This window comes from Petromyzon marinus, chromosome 40 (assembly GCF_048934315.1).
Source record: "Petromyzon marinus isolate PM22_M1 ecotype Great Lakes invasive population chromosome 40, UKy_Petmar_22M1.pri1.0, whole genome shotgun sequence".
NCBI lineage: Eukaryota > Metazoa > Chordata > Hyperoartia > Petromyzontiformes > Petromyzontidae > Petromyzon > Petromyzon marinus.
The window spans coordinates 4,763,982-4,783,815 of NC_133706.1; the positions used below are offsets into that span (position 1 = coordinate 4,763,982).

Genomic DNA, 19,834 nt, shown 5'->3' on the forward strand with positions numbered 1-19,834 from the left:
ACAACCGGGCAACCACAACAGAACAACAACCGAGCGGCAGCCACAACAGAACAACAACCGGGCGGCAGCCACGACAAAACAACAACCGGGAGCCAGCCACAACAGAACAACAACCGGGAGCCAGCCACAACAGAACAACAACCGGGCGGCAGCCACAGCAGGCCGAGCGGCGCTGTGCGGATTGTTCCGTCGCAGCAGTCACTGCTTGAGATGGCGATGGCACGGGGAGGCCACACCAGCAGTGTATTGATCATGGCTGTCGGTGATCACGGTGGCTATGAGATGTTAACTACCTCGCCTGGTACACAGGAGGTCGTGGGCTCGATCTCGACCCTCACGCCTGCTGCTGCTGTATATTTGGTGTCTGCGGTGTCTCTCTCTCATCATCACGGTGGCTATGAGATGTTAACTACCTCGCCTGGTAAAAAGGAGGTCGTGAGTTCGATCCCGACCCTGACGTCCGTATATTTGGAGTCTGCGGTGTCTCTCTCATCATCACGGTGGCTATGAGATGTTAACTACCTCGCCTGATACACAGGTGGTCGTGGTTTCGATCCCGACCCTCACGCCTGCTGCTGTATATTTGGAGTCTGCGGTGTCTTTCTCCCCGTGGTCGCGTGGATTTCTCTCCGGGTCCTCCGGTTTTTCCCCTCCACATCGAGAATCAGCGTCACGGCGTTTAAAGAGTATTTGGCTGCAATAAATGTCCACGTGATGATAAGCCACTTCGTTGAGCTATCATTTGTAACAGCCAGGTCGCTTCTGAAAGAGGGCTACGTAGCTCAGTGGGCCTTACCTGGTAAAATAAAACAAATGTTTAAAATAGTTTAAATAATGATGATGATAACGACGTGAAGCCACTGTGTTGGTGTCTGCAGCCACTGAAGAGGCGAGGATGCCCAGGAGGCGCGTGTTGACGTTGGTCGTGATTGCCGCCGCCCTCTTGTTTTGTAAGTAACCCCCCACGCACTCTCTTCTCACTCCGCGGGAATTCTCAACGGCGAGCAGCGTGAGTCATCGGTGAATACGACTTTTTTTTTTTAACCACGTTTTCCCTTTTCCCAGAATTATATCCCAATCACGCCGGTGGCCGTGACATGCAAGATGTAAGACGTACTAGATTTGAAGCTTTCGTGACTGCAAGGATTCATACTCTTTGGTTTTATCCGGTAAAGTCACGTAGGTAAAACAAATTAAAATAAAATAAACAATTAAAACACCACGTTTCGGAGGCAACGCAAGCTTCCGTCTTCAAGTGGGACCAGTCACAGCAAAATCGATGCACCAAGATTTTGCTGTGACTGGTCCCGGCTGAAGACGGAAGCTTGCGTTGCCTCCGAAACGTCGTGTTTGAATTGTTTATTTTATTTTATATTAATTTATTTTAATTTGTTTTACCTACGTGACTTTACCGAATAAAACCAAAGAGTATGTAAGACGTTCCCCGTAGCAACGATCGCAGTGCCAAGTGTACCACCTCGTATCATCTTTTTTTTTTTACCCATACCATTACCCTACAGAGAACATTCATTTCATTGCAATGGAACCAACGCTTTTATATTTCAGAGCGGGAACAAACCCATATTCAGCGCAATTCCATAATTGCAACATCATTGTTGTTGTTGTTGCGTAGTTATTGATGACTGGGTTGAGACGAGATCCAGGGGCAATCACAGTTGGCCGTCTATATTTCAACCCAGGAACTTCAGCACTGCGAGTTCAGTGCATTGAGCCCCTTAGCCAACGCTCCCTTAACAATAAAAAACTGGGTCACGTGTGCTAGCGTCATGGTCCATATCTGTGAAAAAGAGCTTCATAGCTCATCGGATTCCTCCAGTCTAAATCTGTGAAAAAGAGCTTCATAGCTCATCGGATTCCTCCAGTCTAAATAAAGATTCCGATTTTTACTAATTTGAAGCATTTCTTGCAACTTAATTCGAATAACCAAAAGCAACACCGCCCTCTACTGACCGACTAATGCCCTCTGCAGGCCGGTGCTACGTTACATTACGTCACACAGGGACAGCTGCCGTCAGGGGGTCCCCCAAGGCAAATAAACCCTGGGAAACTTCAGCTGGGCGATGGAATGATTGCGAGGCTCTTTGACATTGTGGTATTCTTGTATTTGGTGGCCGTGTGTTGTTGTTACTGCTTTTGTTGTTTAAACTTCGTATTTAGTTTTGTTACCACCCCTCCGTAATGGATCGTGGATGTTCTCCAGTCACTCCAGCTTCCTACCCCATGAGAAAACACACAGGAGGGAATTGGCCAACATCCAACACAAAGTACCATCCCAACAGTCTCGCGATGGGGAGGATGGCCCGGATAAATGAAGGGGTAAATCTAAAGGTACAGCCCTGCAATGGCTTACTCACGCCACTGCCGGCAGAAGGACTTCCACTGTGGAGAGCTGCAGTGAGCACCTCTTGAGGACATTTCTGCCGACTCTTCTACTCACGACCGACCTACCGAACAACTGTGCTGCACGCGGTGTACGATGCCGCTGCGAGGACAGAAGTGATGTGGCCACAAATGATAGCTCAACGAAGTGGCTTACTTCTAGCAGCCAAATACTCTCAACGTGGAGGCAAAAAGCGGAGAACCCGCAGAAAAATCCACGCGTCCACGGGGAGAGAGAGAGAGACACGCAAACTCCAAATATACAGCAGGCGTCGGGGTCGGTATCGAACCCACGACCTCCTGCATACCAGGTGAGGTAGTTAACATCTCGTCACTGTGGCGCCCTGCCTCTTGCTTCAACTGCCGCGCCAGGAGAACAAACCGACCCGGTGACCTCTGGTTGGACCGATGACCCCTGGAAATCCAGTGCGCGAACCGTTACAACCACGGCAGCGTAACACGTGCGTGCCTCTAATTATATCCCTGCGTTCTTGCGAGCAAAAGAACGTTTTACGTATTCTTTTTTGTTGTTGTTGTCCTCAACAGACTTCTTCAAGTTCCTGCACGTGCGCCTGCACGTCGGCGGTGCCCGGGCGCTGGGCGTGGGCGGCCTCGGCGCGCCGCGCACGCAGCCGGCGCTCAACGCGACGTGGTGGGGCGCCCCCGTCGTGTGGAGCGCCGGCGGCGGCGGCGCCGCCGTCTCGCGCGGGGACGACGACGACGACGTCGTCGCGTCCGTGGGCCTCGTCGCCTTCGCCGTGGGCGGCTACGTCGAGCACCTGAGCCACTTCCTGGAGTCGGCCGAGCGCTTCTTCATGCGCGGCCACGCCATCACCTACTACGTCCTCACCGACAACGCGCGGGCCGTGCCCGCCTTCGTGCCGGCCCCCGGGCGGCGCCTCAAGGCCCTGTTCGTGGCCGAGCGGCCCGAGGGGCGGCACCTGCGGCGCGCCCGCATGTCGCTGCTGGCCGGCGTCGTGCAGGAGCTCGTCGCGGGCGAGGAGCGCTTCGTCTTCTGCGCCGACGTGGACCTGGTCTTCGTGGACGAGGTCGGGCCGGAGGTGCTCGGGAGCCTGGTGGCCACGCTGCACCCGGGGTTCTTCACGAAGCCGAGGAGGCTCTTCCCGTACGAGAGGAGGCCGGCCTCGGCGGCGCGCGTGGGCCGCCACGAGGGAGACTTCTACTTCACCTCCGAGCTGTTCGGCGGCCGCTGCAGGGACGTGTTCGCCTTGGCCCAGGCGTGCGCGGCGAGCATCGCTCACGACTCCCTGAGCGACCTGGACGCTCGGCACTTGGACGAGAGCCACCTCAACAAGTACCTTGTCCTCAACAAGCCGACCAAGGTCCTCTCGCCGGAATACTGCTGGCCCATCGGCAGGGAGAGGTCGTCGGAGATGCCGATGAAAAGGATTCTCTCCCTGCGGATAGATTCTCCCCCCACCGTCTCCGCAATTGACATTGATTGATTGTTTTATAGTCTCTCACCGCTTCACGCAATAACGCATGACCACTTGCGTCGCTGTTCACTTACGTTAGACGAATTAAAATAGCTTCGACTTTTGGCTGCTTTTGTAAGTGTACTTATTTTAATTGTGGCGATTTGAGCGGCGTTCCCCACGTATGGCTTTGCAGCTTTAAAGGGCGACTCTTTTTCAGTCGCCGTTAGCTATCGACAAAACCCAAATGTTAAAGCGGCGCGCTAAAGCGGTACGAGTTGAACCAGTACTTCTCACTCGAGCTGAAATGCGCTCTCGAAAGTTACATTTGCTTTTGCACGGCGGCGACTTTGACCGGGGTAAAGCCAGGTTTTGTAAAACAATGACACGGAAGGGGGAGCGCCTCTTGTTTGCGCTCCAAACAATGTGTCTACCGCGTTAACCCCGAGCAGAGATACAGCCCTCAGAAGTCTCTCTCGGGGGGTTTTAAAATCGTGGGTTTTTTGCGTTATCATAGAAAGGTCAAAGATAACACGCTTTGCTGCGCAAATCCAAATGTCTGGAGCAATAAACACAACAGCTGTGCCTTTTTAGCTAAGAAACAGAGGGGGGGTGCCCCAGTGGAGTGAAGCTTACTCGAGAACTGAGATTAGAATACTGAGGTCGCCGGGTTCAACTCCATCTCCCGGCTCGGCGGTCAAAACCAAGGGGGCGAGTTTCTTAAGTCCCCCCATCTCCTCTGTCGCCCCAGCAGTATAAGCGGTTTCTCCAAAGTCGATCGGCAGCTTTCATGCGGTGGGGTAAAGTGTGGGTACTCACACCTCTTTAAAAAAATGTCTGATCAGCGTGGAAGAGGAGACCCAACCCCCCGCCCCCAGAGCTCCCGTTCCGTCCCAACAGTGGCGTAAAGGGAGGAATTGCGGGGCTGTGCCTTTAAATGAGAGACGAGGGCAAACGTACCACGTGACCAGTGACGTGGGCGGCCGTGCCGTTTGTACGTTGGCGTGCGCACGGCGCCAGTCGGTGAAATTCACAACTAAAACTCCACGGGAAACGGTTACCGGAGCTGGTAACCGATAATGAGAACGGTTACCGGTTCAGCGGTTGTCATTTACCAGCCCTAGTCTCTTTCCGTTATGATCCTGAGAAAGAAATATTTACAATATTTATTTGCAGCACGCTATTGGAATGCAAATTTGTGGAAATATTAAAAAAATGCATTTATGGCACAGCGTGATCCATGTATAGATACCCCACTGATTCTCAACAGCTGATTGAATGCTGTGAAAGGAAAGTGATGGCTCTCGCGTTGTACATAGGAGAGCATTGATAGATTTAATAAGTCGTATTGACATCGACGGGAGGCGTGTAGAGGATTTGAAATAAAATGTTGTTTTCTCTGTGCAGTAACTTATCCCGGTCACGTTGGTGGGATATCTATAAATGGATCGCCTTGTATAATCTCATGAATATTTTTGTTCCGGTGTCAACCGACCTTCGTTTGCCTCCCCACAGGCCTCACTCAGGCCTTCCAACTCAGGCCACCGGCCCTGTTTTTTTTTTCCCAGGTCCGTTGTCTTGTTGATGTAGTTTCCCAGGAAAAATCTTTAACCTGGGTCTTAATTTCTCACGCATTATATTCCAGAAAGCTCTGCTAGGCTTGCTTGGAGTCGAGATTATTGGCATAAGGCATTACAACTCGAGAACAAGGTACACCTATCCATAATAATCCTATATGACTGTACCCTATATTCCTATAATCCTTTGAACAGGTTTATTAAAACTGACATGAAAATATGGAAACATGGATGTGACATGTCATTTAATTCCCAGAAGGGTGTTGCGAACTTTTACAGTTGAAATTAATCATAAGTCTTGCAGCGACATGACAAGTGCTGGGTTTGTTTTAATCATTTGCATGATGATGTATGTACTGTATATATATTTTTTGCATAAAAATATTTCACCTGGAAAATCTCCCTTGATGATGAAACATCTCATTTGCATTGGCGTCCAGTTCTTCGATTGTCGCATATCAACAACAATAACAATCGCCGTTCGCCACTAAGTGAAGGTGACATCACCACAGCGCTTGTGCCAGGCTAGGTGCACCTCGAGGCCACGTCAAGTATCGAAGGCTCACTGGCAGGAGGGCACGGGCCAGACCCAGGTGTTATGGGTTGACCGACTGAGATGACTGACGGACGGATGCCTACTTAGCATATGTAGCCACCGTATCCTGACACTTAACAGCAATTTTAAATATATACCCTATACAATATTGATTTGGAGCTTTCGTGACTGCAGGAATCCATACTCTTTGGTTCTTTCGGTAAAGTCACGTAGGTAGAAAATCAAATAAGTCACGACGTTTCGATCGCAACACAAGCGGTCCTCCTCAGGCGGAAAATTATAATCCAGCATTGGAACAGTACAATGTATTTATACAATAAATATCACGGACACTCAAACACTTACGTCAATAAATTGCTTATAAGATTGTGCACACCGCCGGCTCGCGTAGAATGCTCTCCAGAGCCGTAACAAATGCAGATGTCGTGCAAGTGACTTTTAATACAATATAAAGAGCTTGAGACTATATTATTGGTTCTTTCGGTAAAGTGACGCAGATAGAAAATAAAAGAAATTAAAAATAAAAGCAAAAAAAACCCCTGCCAGCCAGATAGAAAATATAAATAAAATTAAAAATAAATTAAACACAACAGCAAAACAAAACCCCTGCCAGCCAGGTTTTTTTGCTTTTATTTTTAATTTACTTTATTGTTATTTTCTATCTACGTGACTTTACCGAAAGAACCAAGAATATGAATTCCTGCAGTCACGAAAGTTTTAAGTCAGAGCTTGAGACTGCCGGACATTCTTCAAAGACACGCCATCTCCCCGCCTCTGCAAGCGTTGCGAGCCACATCTTCTACTTCTTCTTCCCGTCGATGTGTGGTGTCTGTCCTTTTGAACCCTCCAGAGGTTGGCGACCCCTCCCCCCCCCCAATCAGTCTCCCACCGACGCCTGAATGTGCTCGAAATTACCAGCGTGGGGCGCTCAGGGCTCTCGGAGCGTCTCACAGCGGTAGCCAGCAAACCCCATCACCACCAGCACACCCCATCACCACCAGCAAACCTCATCACCACCAGCACACCCCATCACCACCAACAAACCCCATCACCACCAGCAAACCCCATCATCACCACCAGCAAACCCCATCACCACCAGCAAACCCCATCACCAGCAGCAAACCCCATCACCACCAGCAAACCCCATCACCAGCACACCCCATCACCCCCAGCACACCCCATCACCACCAGCACACCCCATCACCACCAACAAACCCCATCATCACCACCAGCAAACCCCATCACCAGCAGCAAACCCCATCACCACCAGCAAACCCCATCACCACCAACAAACCCCATCACCACCAGCACACCCCATCACCAGCAGCAAACCCCATCATCACCACCAGCAAACCCCATCATCACCACCAGCAAACCCCATCACCACCAACACACCCCATCACCACCAGCAAACCCAATCACCACCAGCAAACCCCATCACCACCAGCAAACCCCATCACCACCAGAACACCCCATCACCACCAGCACACCCCATCACCACCAGCACACCCCATCACCACCAGCAAACCCCATCACCACCAGCAAACCCCATCACCACCAGCAAACCCCATCATCACTAACAAACCCAATCACCACCAACAAACCCCATCATCACCCCCAGCACACCCCATCACCACCAGCACACCCCATCACCACCAGCACACCCCATCACCTCCAGCAAACCCCATCACCACCAGCAAACCCCATCACCACCAGCACACCCCATCGCCACCAGCACACCCCATCACCACCAGCACACCCCATCACCCCCAACACACCCCATCACCACCAGCACACCCCATCACCACCAGCACACCCCATCACCACCAGCACACCCCATCACCACCAGCACACCCCATCACCACCAGCACACCCCATCACCACCAGCACACCCCATCACCACCAGCACACCCCATCACCACCAGCACACCCCATCACCACCAGCACACCCCATCACCACCAGCACACCCCATCACCACCAGCACACCCCATCACCACCAGCACACCCCATCACCACCAGCACACCCCATCACCACCACCCCTCTGGGTGTTTAATAACACAATTTTTTTGTCCCTGGGTAGTAAGTGTTATTTTCTAATTGCTTATGCCTCAACAGTATAGAAAATGGCTATTATTATTATTCCCCACAAACTTTGCTTTTGTGACCAGGACTTTATGTGAAGGAATGACACAAATGCACACCACGTTTTCTCATTGAAAATAGGCAATTGTAAAAATATCACTGTCCTGGTCACAAAAGCAAAGTTTGTGGGGAATAATATCTGTTTTCTGTACTTTTTAGGCATAAGCAATTAGGAAAAATAACACTTACTACCCACGAAACGAAAAAATAAAAAAATTGTTACACTTATTAATGGAGTGGATTATTAACTTTGCTTTTGTGGCCTGGTCACAAGAACAAAGTTTGTGGGGAATAATAAGAGCCATTTTTTGTACTCTTGAGGCATAAGCAATTAGGAAAATAACACTTGGTACGGACTCAACATTTGAGGGAAGAAAGAGCCATAAATCCTGTGGTCTCAACACAGCCCTGCCCCCCCTATGGACACCCGCGCTTTGCTGAAAGGCCTTCCGACAAACGACATCGCCGGCTGATTAGCATTTTAAAAGGGAATTGTTAAAGGGGCCATCGCTGCCTAAGTGTGTTTTTTTGCCTTCTTAGGCATACAGTGAGGGAAAAAAGTATTTGATCCCCTGCTGATTTTGTACGTTTGCCCACTGACTAAGAAATTATCAGTCTATAATTCTAATGGTAGGTTTATTTGAACAGTGAGAGACAGAATAACAACAACAAAAATCCGAAAAAACGCATGTCAAAAATGTTATAAATTGATTTGCATTTTAATGAGGAAAATGAGTATTTGACCCCCTCTCAATCAAAAATATTTCTGGCTCCCAGGTGTCTTTTATACAGGTAACGACATGAGATCAGGAGCACACTCTTAAAGGGAGTGCTCCTAATCTCAGCTTGTTACCTGTATAAAAGACACCTGTCCACAGAAGCAATCAATCAATCAGATTCCAAACTCTCCACCATGACCAAGACCAAAGAGCTCTCCAAGGATGTCAGGGACAAGATTGTAGACCTACACAAGGCTGGAATGGGCTACAAGACCATTGCCAAGCAGCTTGGTGAGAAGGTGACAACAGTTGGTGTGATTATTCGCAAATGGAAGAAACACAAAAGAACGGTCAATCTCCCTCGGCCTGGGGCTCCATGCAAGATCTCACCTCGTGGAGTTGCAATGATCATGAGAACGGTGAGGAATCAGCCCAGAACTACACGGGAGGATCGTGTCAATGGTCTCAAGGCAGCTGGGACCATAGTCACCAAGAAAACAATTGGTAACACACTACGCCGTGAAGGACTGAAATCCTGCAGCGCCCGCAAGGTCCCCCTGCTCAAGAAAGCACATATACATGCCCGTCTGAAGTTTGCCAATGAACATCTGAATGATTCAGAGGACAACTGGGTGAAAGTGTTGTAGTCAGATGAGACCAAAATGGAGCTCTTTGGCATCAACTGAACTCGCCGTGTTTGGAGAAGGAGGAATGCTGCCTATGACCCCAAGAACACCATCCCCACCGTCAAACATGGAGGTGGAAACATGCTTTGGGGGTGTTTTTCTGCTAAGGGGACAGGACAACTTCACCGCATCAAAGGGACGATGGACGGGGCCATCTTGGGTGAGAACCTCCTTCCCTCAGCCAGGGCATTGAAAATGGGTCGTGGATGGGTATTCCAGCATGACAATGACCCAAAACACACGGCCAAGGCAACAAAGGAGTGACTCAAGAAGAAGCACATTAAGGTCCTGGAGTGGCCTAGCCAGTCTCCAGACCTTAATCCCATAGAAAATCTGTGGAGGGAGCTGAAGGTTCGAGTTGCCAAACGCCAGCCTCGAAACCGTAATAACTTGAGGAAGATCTGCAAAGAGGAGTGGGACAAAATCCCTCCTGAGATGTGTGCAAACCTGGTGGCCAACTACAAGAAACGTCTGACCTCTGTGATTGCCAACAAGGGTTTTACCACCAAGTACTAAGTCATGTTTTGCAGAGGGGTCAAATACTTATTTCCCTCATTAAAATGCAAATCAATTCATAAAATTTTTGACATGCGTTTTTCTGGATTTTGTTGTTGTTATTCTGTCTCTCACTGTTCAAATAAACCTACCATTAAAATTATAGACTGATCATTTCTTTGTCAGTGAGCAAATGTACAAAATCAGCAGGGGATCAAATACTTTTTCCCTCACTGTAGCTTCCCCTGTGTAACTATTTAGATTATTTTGCTGATATAAATGTCCAAATGATAGCCACTTTGTTGAGCTATCGTTTGTGGCCAGTTCGCTTTTGAACAATAAGTTAATACTTCGGCGGGCTCTGTCTGGTAGGATGGGGTTTAGTTTTATTTGTATGTGTTTGGGTGATTGTTTACCTTTCTTGTACCTTGCACTCCTATCGTGTTTTTGTTTTGTTTGTTGTAACGTTCCAACCCCGTGCCTCGACTGGACATCTGTGAAAAAGAGCTTTATAGCTCATCGGATTCCTCAGGGTATCAATAAATATTCTGAAATGCAAGACGCGAGCAGGGTTTTTGGGCTTCATTGATCAAACCCAGCAAGTACAGCGTTGTGACTTCGTATTGGTTGCAGTTTGCCTCAACGCTAGAATAATTACCACTAAAAAGTCGCATTTAATAATAGCAGGGCTCTGCTGTTGACAGCCGGAGTGTTGCAACCGACTCAGAGTGTGTCAGCGTCGACAAAATGTTGTTATGAAACGTCGCCGAGGGTAGGGATATACTAAGCTGATTTTACCGCAAACGAATTCTTGAGGCAAACAGGACTTGTAGTATTATTTATTTAAATTTGTGCGTGTTTATTTTGTGATTCATTGTAGCCAAACCCTACCAATATACAACAATGTTTTTTTAAATATATATAGAACATTATATATAGAACATTTTGTTGTGTGTATGTATATACATTTAATTGGCATCTGCCCATTATTAACACAGTTTAACACGTAGGCCTTCGCGACCAATATCATCCATAATCGAGGGTTTTTTTTAGGATTAGATCGCGTAAATATATAAATGTGTCGTTAAAACCCGCCACCACCCGACAGCCAACTAGTAAGGGTTGTCACATAAACAGAACGTGGCCAATTCGTCACGAGTACAGCAACACCGATGGCTTGGCTCTCCAACACACCCTCGTGCACCTAGCCTGGCACAAGATGGCTTGGCTCTTCAACACACCGGTGGTGCTGTACCAGCGACGAATCTGTCACGTTCTTCAGCATTTTCTTGCCGTGGTTGGCCCACCTGATGAAGATTCCTTGTGTTGCGATCGAAACGTCGTGATTTTACCGAAAGAACCAGAGAGTATGGATTCCTGCGGCCACGAAATAGTAAAATCTATATTGGCACGTTCTGGTTTCCGTATTAACGCGGTGTTTGCGGAGGGGAGTGGGGCCGGAGGGGTCTGCGCTAACCCGCGCTCACAGAAGCGTTCGCCTCGTGCACCTAGCCTGGCACAAGAGCCGTGGGGATGATCGCGCGCGCCGCCAACCTAGCAGCGGCCGTGGTCGTCCCGTGTCGGGCCGTGCGTGAAGCGGTGGTGGGAGTCGTTTCGGCGATGTTGGTGATCTCGGCGTGCTGAGTCAACGTCACGTCGGAGGAACACTTTTTTTTGAGGCCCACAAAAGCCCCTTGTGTTGTGTTTTTTTTTTAATTTAACTCCGCGTCCTTTGTCAATACATTACTGAATGAAGGCCTCCCTCTGTGTTGCGTCTGTCACAGGGCTTGTTTGACCATACTTCACCGCGTGAGTTACCCCCCCCCCTCCCCGGACTAAAACTGGACGATCTTTCTCGGACAGCGCCCCGAGGTCCATTATCGCCGCCGTGCAGTTTATCTGCGATAAAGTTCAAAGCAACGCCCGTGGGCCAGACCTCGGTTCAAATCAAATTCTTGCCACACGATCACAAATCACAAACGCTGAATCCCGTGCTGTCCGTACCATGGTGAATGGGGTTGCCACCCGGACAGGTGGCAACCCCATTCACCATGGCACACCCACACACGTGGAAACCCCATTCACCATGGCACACCCACACACGTGGAAACCCCATTCACCATGGCACACCCACACACGTGGAAACCCCATTCACCATGGCACACCCGGACACGTGGAAACCCCATTCACCATGGCACACCCACACACGTGGCAACCCCATTCACCATGGCACACCCACACACGTGGAAACCCCATTCACCATGGCACATCATGGCACGTGGAAACCCCATTCACCATGGCACACCCGGACACGTGGCAACCCCATTCACCATGGCAAACCCGGACACGTGGCAACCCCATTCACCATGGCACTTTGGCTAACAAGGGGACCCAGATATATCGCTCGCTATTGACGTTAACCATGGGCAAGAACTGGAGTCGGCATGAAACAGAAACATGCCCTCTCGAATGTATTCCAGGGTGCGCAATCCTGTGCACTGCATGAAAAGGTGTGAGCGAGAAGCTGCGTTCTGAAATCCCGCCAGCTGTGTTGGATTCCTGTTCACGATTCCTGCTCACGGCTAACGTCAGTGGCAAGTGATAACTTAACGGGTATTTGGCATCCCCCTTCACCGACCCACATTAACCACCGTGGTGAAGTATGGTTAAACAACTTCCACGACCCGGCACTGCGTGGGAAGGGAGGTCTGGGAGCATCAGAGTAAATAAATTAAAGGGCTGTACGTGTACATAATGTAAACTACTAGTTTGTATTTTACCAGGTAAGGCCCACTGACCTATTTTTAAGAAGCGACCTGGCTATCACGAATGATAGCTTTACGAAGTGGCGGCTTATCACGTGGAAATGTAAAGCAGCCAAATACTCTAAACGCCGTGATGTTGATTCTAAATGTGGAGGGGAAAAACCCGGAGGACCCGGAGAAAAATCCACGGGACCACGGGGAGAGAGACACCGCAGACTCCAAACATACAGCAGCAGCAGCAGATGTCAGGGTCGGGATCGAACCCACGACCTCCTGTGTACCTGGCCAGGTAGTTAACATCTCATAGCCACCGTGATGATGATGAGAGACACCACATACTCCAAATATACAGCAGCAGGCGTTGTCAGGGTCAGGATCGAACCCACGACCTCCTGTGTACCAGGCGAGTTAGTTAACATCTCATAGCCACAGTGATGATGATGAGAGAGAGACGCAGATCCAAATATACAGCAGCAGGTGTGAGGGTCGGGATCGAACCCACGACCTCCTGTGTACCAGGCGAGGTAGTTAACATCTCATAGCCACCGTGATGATGATGATGAGAGAGACACCGCAGACTCCAAATACACAGCAGCAGGCGTCAGGGTCGGGATCGAACCCACGACCTCCTGTGTACCAGGCGAGATAGTTAACACCTCGCTCACCATGGCACCACCAATGGTAGGTGGCATCAGATCCGTGAATTTTGCGTGTTTACAGAGTGACTCGCTTCACGGCCGGGTTTCCCTCGCCTCATGCCTCTTACTGGAACGACGAGGCCTCCTTCCTGGAAATGGAGGTGAGCTGCGGGTTTACAGGAAACCCCGTCTGCTGTGGTTGTGAAAGTCCCACTGCTCTTGTGGCTGGAGTGTCACCCCCACTGTGATTGTAGTGTGGCTGTTACTGAAGTTGAAGTGTCACTGCTGTTGTAGTTGTAGTGTCACTATCATTGTGGTTGTAGTATCACTGTTATTATGGTTGTAGTGTCACTGTTATTGTGGTTGTAGTGTCACTGTTGTTGTAGTTGTAGTATCACTGCTATTGTGGTTGTAGTATCACTGTTATTGTGGTTGTAGTGTCACTGTTATTGTGGTTGTAGTGTCACTGCTATTGTGGTTGTAGTGTCACTGCTATTGTGGTTGTAGTATCACTGTTATTGTGGTTGTAGTGTGACTGCTATTGTGGTTGTAGTATCACTGTTATTGTGGTTGTGGTGTCTCTGTTATTGTGGTTGTAGTGTCACTGCTATTGTGGTTGTAGTATCACTGCTATTGTAGCTGTAGTGTCACTGTTGTTGTGGTTGTAGTGTCACTGCTATTGTGGTTGTAGTGTCACTGCTATTGTGGTTGTAGTGTCTCTGCTGTTGTGGTTGTAGTATCAATGCTATTGTGGTTGTGAATTCCACTGCTTTCGTTTGGGGAATTTACACTTTGGCCAAATGTCCAGTGAATTAACTGGTGGTGTTTGTATTCTTAGTTCTTTCGGTAAAGTCACGTTGAAGGGAAACAATAAAATAATAAAGACAGAAGCACAACGCGGATTATAAACCATGACGCAGGCGTAGGACATCATTAAAACTGTTAAGAAACTGATTTGTATTGTATGCAAGTGGAGTTGGGCATGAAGGAATGATGATGGGCGGATGGTGAAGTTGGAGTGATGGAGTGGCAGCCAAGGAACGGAACGTGTCCGAGAAACATTTTAAACCCGGGCAATAGAGCTCAGTGATTGTAATTATTGTATCGCAACATTGTGAGGTTGGCCGCAGATTGTGGAGGCCTTCATCCAGCAGTGGATTGACCATGGCTGATGATTTCTCAAAATCGAAATGAGCATCGAGCGATGACTCATCTCTCCATTGGGGTGTGTCCCCCACCCTGAGCACGTGGTGGAAATTCCACATTCCTGCGGCAGAAACGTGTCTCTCGATATGAAAGGTCGACCGGTCTTGACGGCTCACAAAGTGCTGCTGCTCTCTCGTTGTTATGGACCTTCGAAAGACGATGAGACATCGACCCGTGTGTCCCGAGTAACTGGAAACACCGAGACTTGGGGGGGGGGGGGGTGGACTACTCGATCGTGTCACCAAAAGTTGTTTGTGAGTTTCAGTACCTCTCTAATGACGTCACCGCGTGATTTCAATCCGGCACGGCAGTGACGTCACTACATGGGTACCGAAAGTATTTTTTTTTTCAATATACAAAGTCATGACCCCAGACCATATGAATACAATGAGTGGCCTGGGCTGTCAAGTAATGTAATTCACTTTTGTTGGCCACATAAATAAACCGCTGCGACTAAAGTTTCGTAAGGTGAGTGTAACGCTAAAAGTGACTTTCCAGGTGCGTTCTACTAGTGACGTCGCCGGAGTGACGCGTGACGACAATGTTGACGCTCCCCCACGTGAGTCGTCACAGACGACGCAGTGGCGTCACTGAGAGTTATACTGGTAGGCAGGGGTGCCGCCAGAAATTCTGGGCCCTATGAAACCAAAATTTCTGGGCCCCCTACATTTTTTACAGATAAAATTTAACCCAATAAACATGCCCAGTATACTTTAAAAAAGATACTTAGCACATTGCATAGTTAAAATGTCTAAAGATGAGTACAAAGCCTACAAAAACAAGAAAAAAAATATAGAAATATGTACTTGTTTACATAAAAGGGAGAACATTTATTATCTCAATTGCAAGCACAACAGAACATAATGTACACATATTGACATATACTTTACATGAACAAGCTTTAGCTGGGTCAAACTGCTCAATCAGGAAACATCAGCTAGAACTAACCCATAATTAAATCAGTCCAGGAATAAAACTAGCTAGGCCAAAAGGGCTCAAAATGAAGACACACCAGGAGTAATGCCAGGCCTAAACCAGTCCAGGACTAAACAAGTACTGAACCAGACATCAACTGTTTGTTATCCAGGTCTAACAAAGTTATGTTCAACATCACTTTATAATGGCCCAGCGGCGTGCCTTTCTGCTGGCAAAATCATGTATCAAATCATCAAAGTTCAGCTTTCTTGCCAGTTTGCTTTCAATGGATAGTATGGCAAGGTGACAAAGTCTATCCTGCAACATAGCAGACCTCAGATATTTTTTTATCAGTTTCAGCTTACTGAATGCTCTCTCGCCACCAGCAACGGTCAAAATATTCGCAAAACTATGCAGACCTGCCCAAAAATACTCTGCAGCTGCATCTTGTAAATGCTGTTGAGCAGATAAATTGGTGACAGACACCCTGGGAAAGTGGCCCTATATACAGAGTTGAGGTGTCTGACTTCATCTTAAAATTCACAAGTCAGATCAGTGTTGTATTTTGAAATGAATGGCTGGCATACAGAATGGATTTGATCATCACGTAACTGACCCATTTTTACAACTACAGAAAACTGATCCAAGATCTCAGCTGTTGTGGCAAACCTGGTACTTAAGTCATTGATTATGTGGTCCATCATGGGAAGAAACACAGTGTTTCTGAATATGATGTCTGCACTGTGCTCCCTTGCTCCCTCTACCTCTGTCTCATCGTGAAACCGTTTTCTTTTCCTCTGGCGGCTGAATCCTGACCTGAACAGAGGGTTAATGCTCATCTGTTGGGCAACAAGTGATGCTTCAGAAAATAAACTCTCCCATTCATCCCTCAGATGATGCATCTCCTCCTGCAATGCTCTGATATTTTCTGCCTCTGTCTCAAGAGTTAATTTCCCTGACTGGAGAATAATATTCCTTTTGTCAATGGCTTGCAAAACTTTGACCCAAACAGTCAACAGAAAAACAGTATCAAAAGTTTCGAAATACTTTTTTAGGCCGCTGGCTTCAGACCGAGCCTCTGGTGTCAGACTGCAGGTTGAGAGGATGGCATCAAGAGCTTCTAGGACACTGGGCAGGTGCTTGGATATAGGTTGAACAGCCTTAACCCTTGCACTCCACCGAGTGTCTGACAGACGATGTAAAGTGCAACCCGTTTTTGCCTTATAGATGGCCCATCGCTCTGGGCTGGCACTAACAAGTGCATAAAGGCGATTGACAAAGCCAAAAAAGTTGGTAACCTCTGGACTTGATTGAGCTGCATGCACACCAACAAGGTTCAGAGTATGAGACGCACAAGGGGAAAAATAGGCAGCTTATTATTTTTTTAATAATTGGGCTTGAACCCCCTTGATTTTTCTAGAAATGTTTGCCCCATTACCATAGCCTTGGCCCCTGCAGTCATTCAGATCTATGCCATGACTGTTAAGCACATTTACAATCATGTCTGCAATCTCACTTCCCGTTTTTTTGTGAAAATCTTTAAACTCCAAAAACCTTTCAACAACCTCCCATTTCTTGTTTTCTTGATCAAAACCTACATATCGTAAGAGTAACACATTTTTCTCTGTATGTGAAATATCAGGAGTAGCATCGCAAATGACTGAATAATAGACTGATTCCTCCCTTTCCTTAAGAATACTACTTAACACTCGTTTTCCACATAACTCCATAAATTAGTTCTGAATATCTGAGCTTAAATAGTATGTCAATCTTGTTCCTGTTTTTTTGTCTCTGACTTTTTCTAGATGTTCGTTGAGTAGTGGGTCATAATGGGACAGGAGCTCAAGGGTGCCCAAGAAGTTGCCATTATGAATGTCCCCCAAGTCTTTTGTTTTACCCCGAAAGGGTACATTTCGAGAGGCCAAGAACAAGGTTACATCTAGTATCCTCTTCAGAATAGCTCTATTTTTGTCTATTTCTGTTTGTATGAGCTTCTTCAGCTTGCTGTCTATTCCCCCAGGGACAGCTGCCATTACAGACTGTTGTAAGGTTTTCCATTTTAAGTAGCACTCCCTGTGTGCTTTGCTGCTTTTGTGGTTAGGGAATTTATCATACATTCGACGCCATGTTATGTCTTTGATTTTATAACCATGTTGACTGCTTAGTGTGCTCATACAAGGTTTCTTTAGCTCATGACCAAATAATACACAAGGAATACAAAATAGTGCATTTGTGCTTTGGCTGTAAATGACCCAGTCTCGCTTAATCTTTTCCCTGCAATTTCCTGACTTTGTGTAGTTGAGGTATTCGGGGAAGGCTTTACCTTTTGAATCACGTGGCATTTCTTGTTCTTTATCTTTAGAAAAAGCTATTTTTTCCACAATTTTTTCTCTGTCTGCATTGCTATTTTTTGCTGGCCACAAACCAGGATCATTTGACACAACAGTCTCTTCTTCATCTTCCTCTGAGTCTGCTCTCATGGCTTCCCCTGTTCTCTCATCTTCCTCTGAGTTTGCTCTCATGGCTTCCCCTGTTCTCTCATCTTCCTCTGAGTCTGCTCTCATGGCTTCCCCTGTTCTCTCATCTTCCTCTGAGTCTGCTCTCATGGCTTCCTCTGTTCTCTCATCTTCCTCTCTTCTGTTATCTTCCTTTACACTTAGGGCTCCCTCTGTGCTCTCATATTCTACTATTCTCACCGCTTCCTCAACTTCCACACTCTTTCCTGGCAAAACTCTCTGTCTCTCTCTTGTTTCTGTGGGGTTAGGATAGCAAAATCATTTTTGTCCCCCAGTCACCAACAAGTTACAGCTTAGAATTAATATTTTCTTAACTGCATTGTTGAATAATATTATATGAAACATATAACTATACAACACAAGAAAAAAATTTGACAATCCAAAACTTAATTAGTTTTTTACTACCTTGGTAGCTGACCATGTTCACCTTACCTGACACTGAGAGGACTGGGTCATTAGTAGGAGAACGAGGTGCAGACAATAAAGCTGACTCTGCATCTGTATAAGTCAAACACACACACACGTAATAATAACCATATTATTTTTATTGGCCTATTTAGTTTTCTTAATATAAAATATTAAAATATCTATTTTGTAAACTCCTTATAGCCAATGGTTACTACAGACACATGTTTTATTCAATTTTATATTATTTTTTCTGGGGCATTTTATTCACATTAAGAACGTCAAGTTTGACAGCATCGATCGTAGCAGTAGCACTGTCACTTCACAGAAGACACGACACACACACGGCAAACTGATTTCTGTAATTTTTGAAGCGTGTAGATTACTTTTTTTTTGTAAAGTTATCATTATGTGGCGACACACAGTAGATAAGACGTGTTTAGAGGCTTCAATCTTCGTGAAGTTTCGCGCTCAGGCTCACCTTGTTCGGCTGAGACGGGGACGGGGGACGTGGTGGGGGAAGGAGGATGTGGGTGTGCAGCAGCCGCTGAATCTGTGTCTACGAGACATGATAACCCCGGAGACAGCAGAGATGTTATTATTGCTGGATGTAAATCATAATTCAGTAATTATTTAACTAAGCTAGCTAGATAAAAGCAGGTCATGTAGCAAACAAAAATAAGTAACTCTGAAAGTTTTGGAATACAGGAATAGGGCAAGCTACCTTTCTTTTTGAAAAAAAAACTGTGTGACATACACCACATACTGTCGACTTCGGCGCTCTCTGTCTTCTCTTCCCTTCTTTTCTTTCCGTTTTTGATGCCCTGACCTTTTGATGTGACATGCCTGCGTGTGTCACTGTCTGCACTGCATCATAGCAAGTGCAATAAGCAAGAGACGCTACACTAGCGATCTTAGCTCGGAGAAGCGCAGGTGGAATGAACCATTGTGACGGGGAGGGGTGTGACTGAAACAGTAAATACATTATTTGTTTTTTTAAATATTAAATCTATGGTCAAAACGGACAAAATACACATTTAGTGCATGAGGGGCCCTAGCACATTTAATGTATGTATAAAAGAGAGAAAAGAAATAAGAAAAGAAAAAGGGGGTCTGCTCTTCAGGGCCCTAAATCAGCCTGGGCCCTTAGAATCGTCCTAACCTTCCACCCCTTTACGGCGCCCTTGCTGTTAGGAACCTCCTGGTTACACCACCAGCCCACAGGGGATTATTGTGTCCGTCCGTCCGTCGTGCATCCAGAAATGGGAGGGGCTGGGTGCAGAGGGGAGGGTGGGGAGGGGCTGGGTGGGGAGGGGAGGGTGGGGAGGGGCTGGGAGGGAGGGTGGGGAGGGACTGGGTGGGGAGGGTGGGGAGGG

At 47.4% G+C, this 19,834-nt stretch overlaps 1 protein-coding gene across 1 annotated transcript in view; it reads left to right on the forward strand.

Moving 5' to 3' along the window:
- LOC116950634 (globoside alpha-1,3-N-acetylgalactosaminyltransferase 1-like) overlaps nt 1-5,813 on the forward strand; it is a 30,473-nt gene extending 24,660 nt beyond the window's left edge. The window contains exons 4-5 of the mRNA XM_032968555.2: nt 879-950; nt 2,947-5,813. Coding sequence (XP_032824446.2) covers nt 896-950; nt 2,947-3,866 — 975 coding nt within the window. The 5' untranslated portion in view covers nt 879-895 and the 3' untranslated portion in view covers nt 3,867-5,813. The remainder of the gene's footprint in view (nt 1-878; nt 951-2,946) is intronic.
- Nucleotides 5,814-19,834: the final 14,021 nt, after the last annotated feature.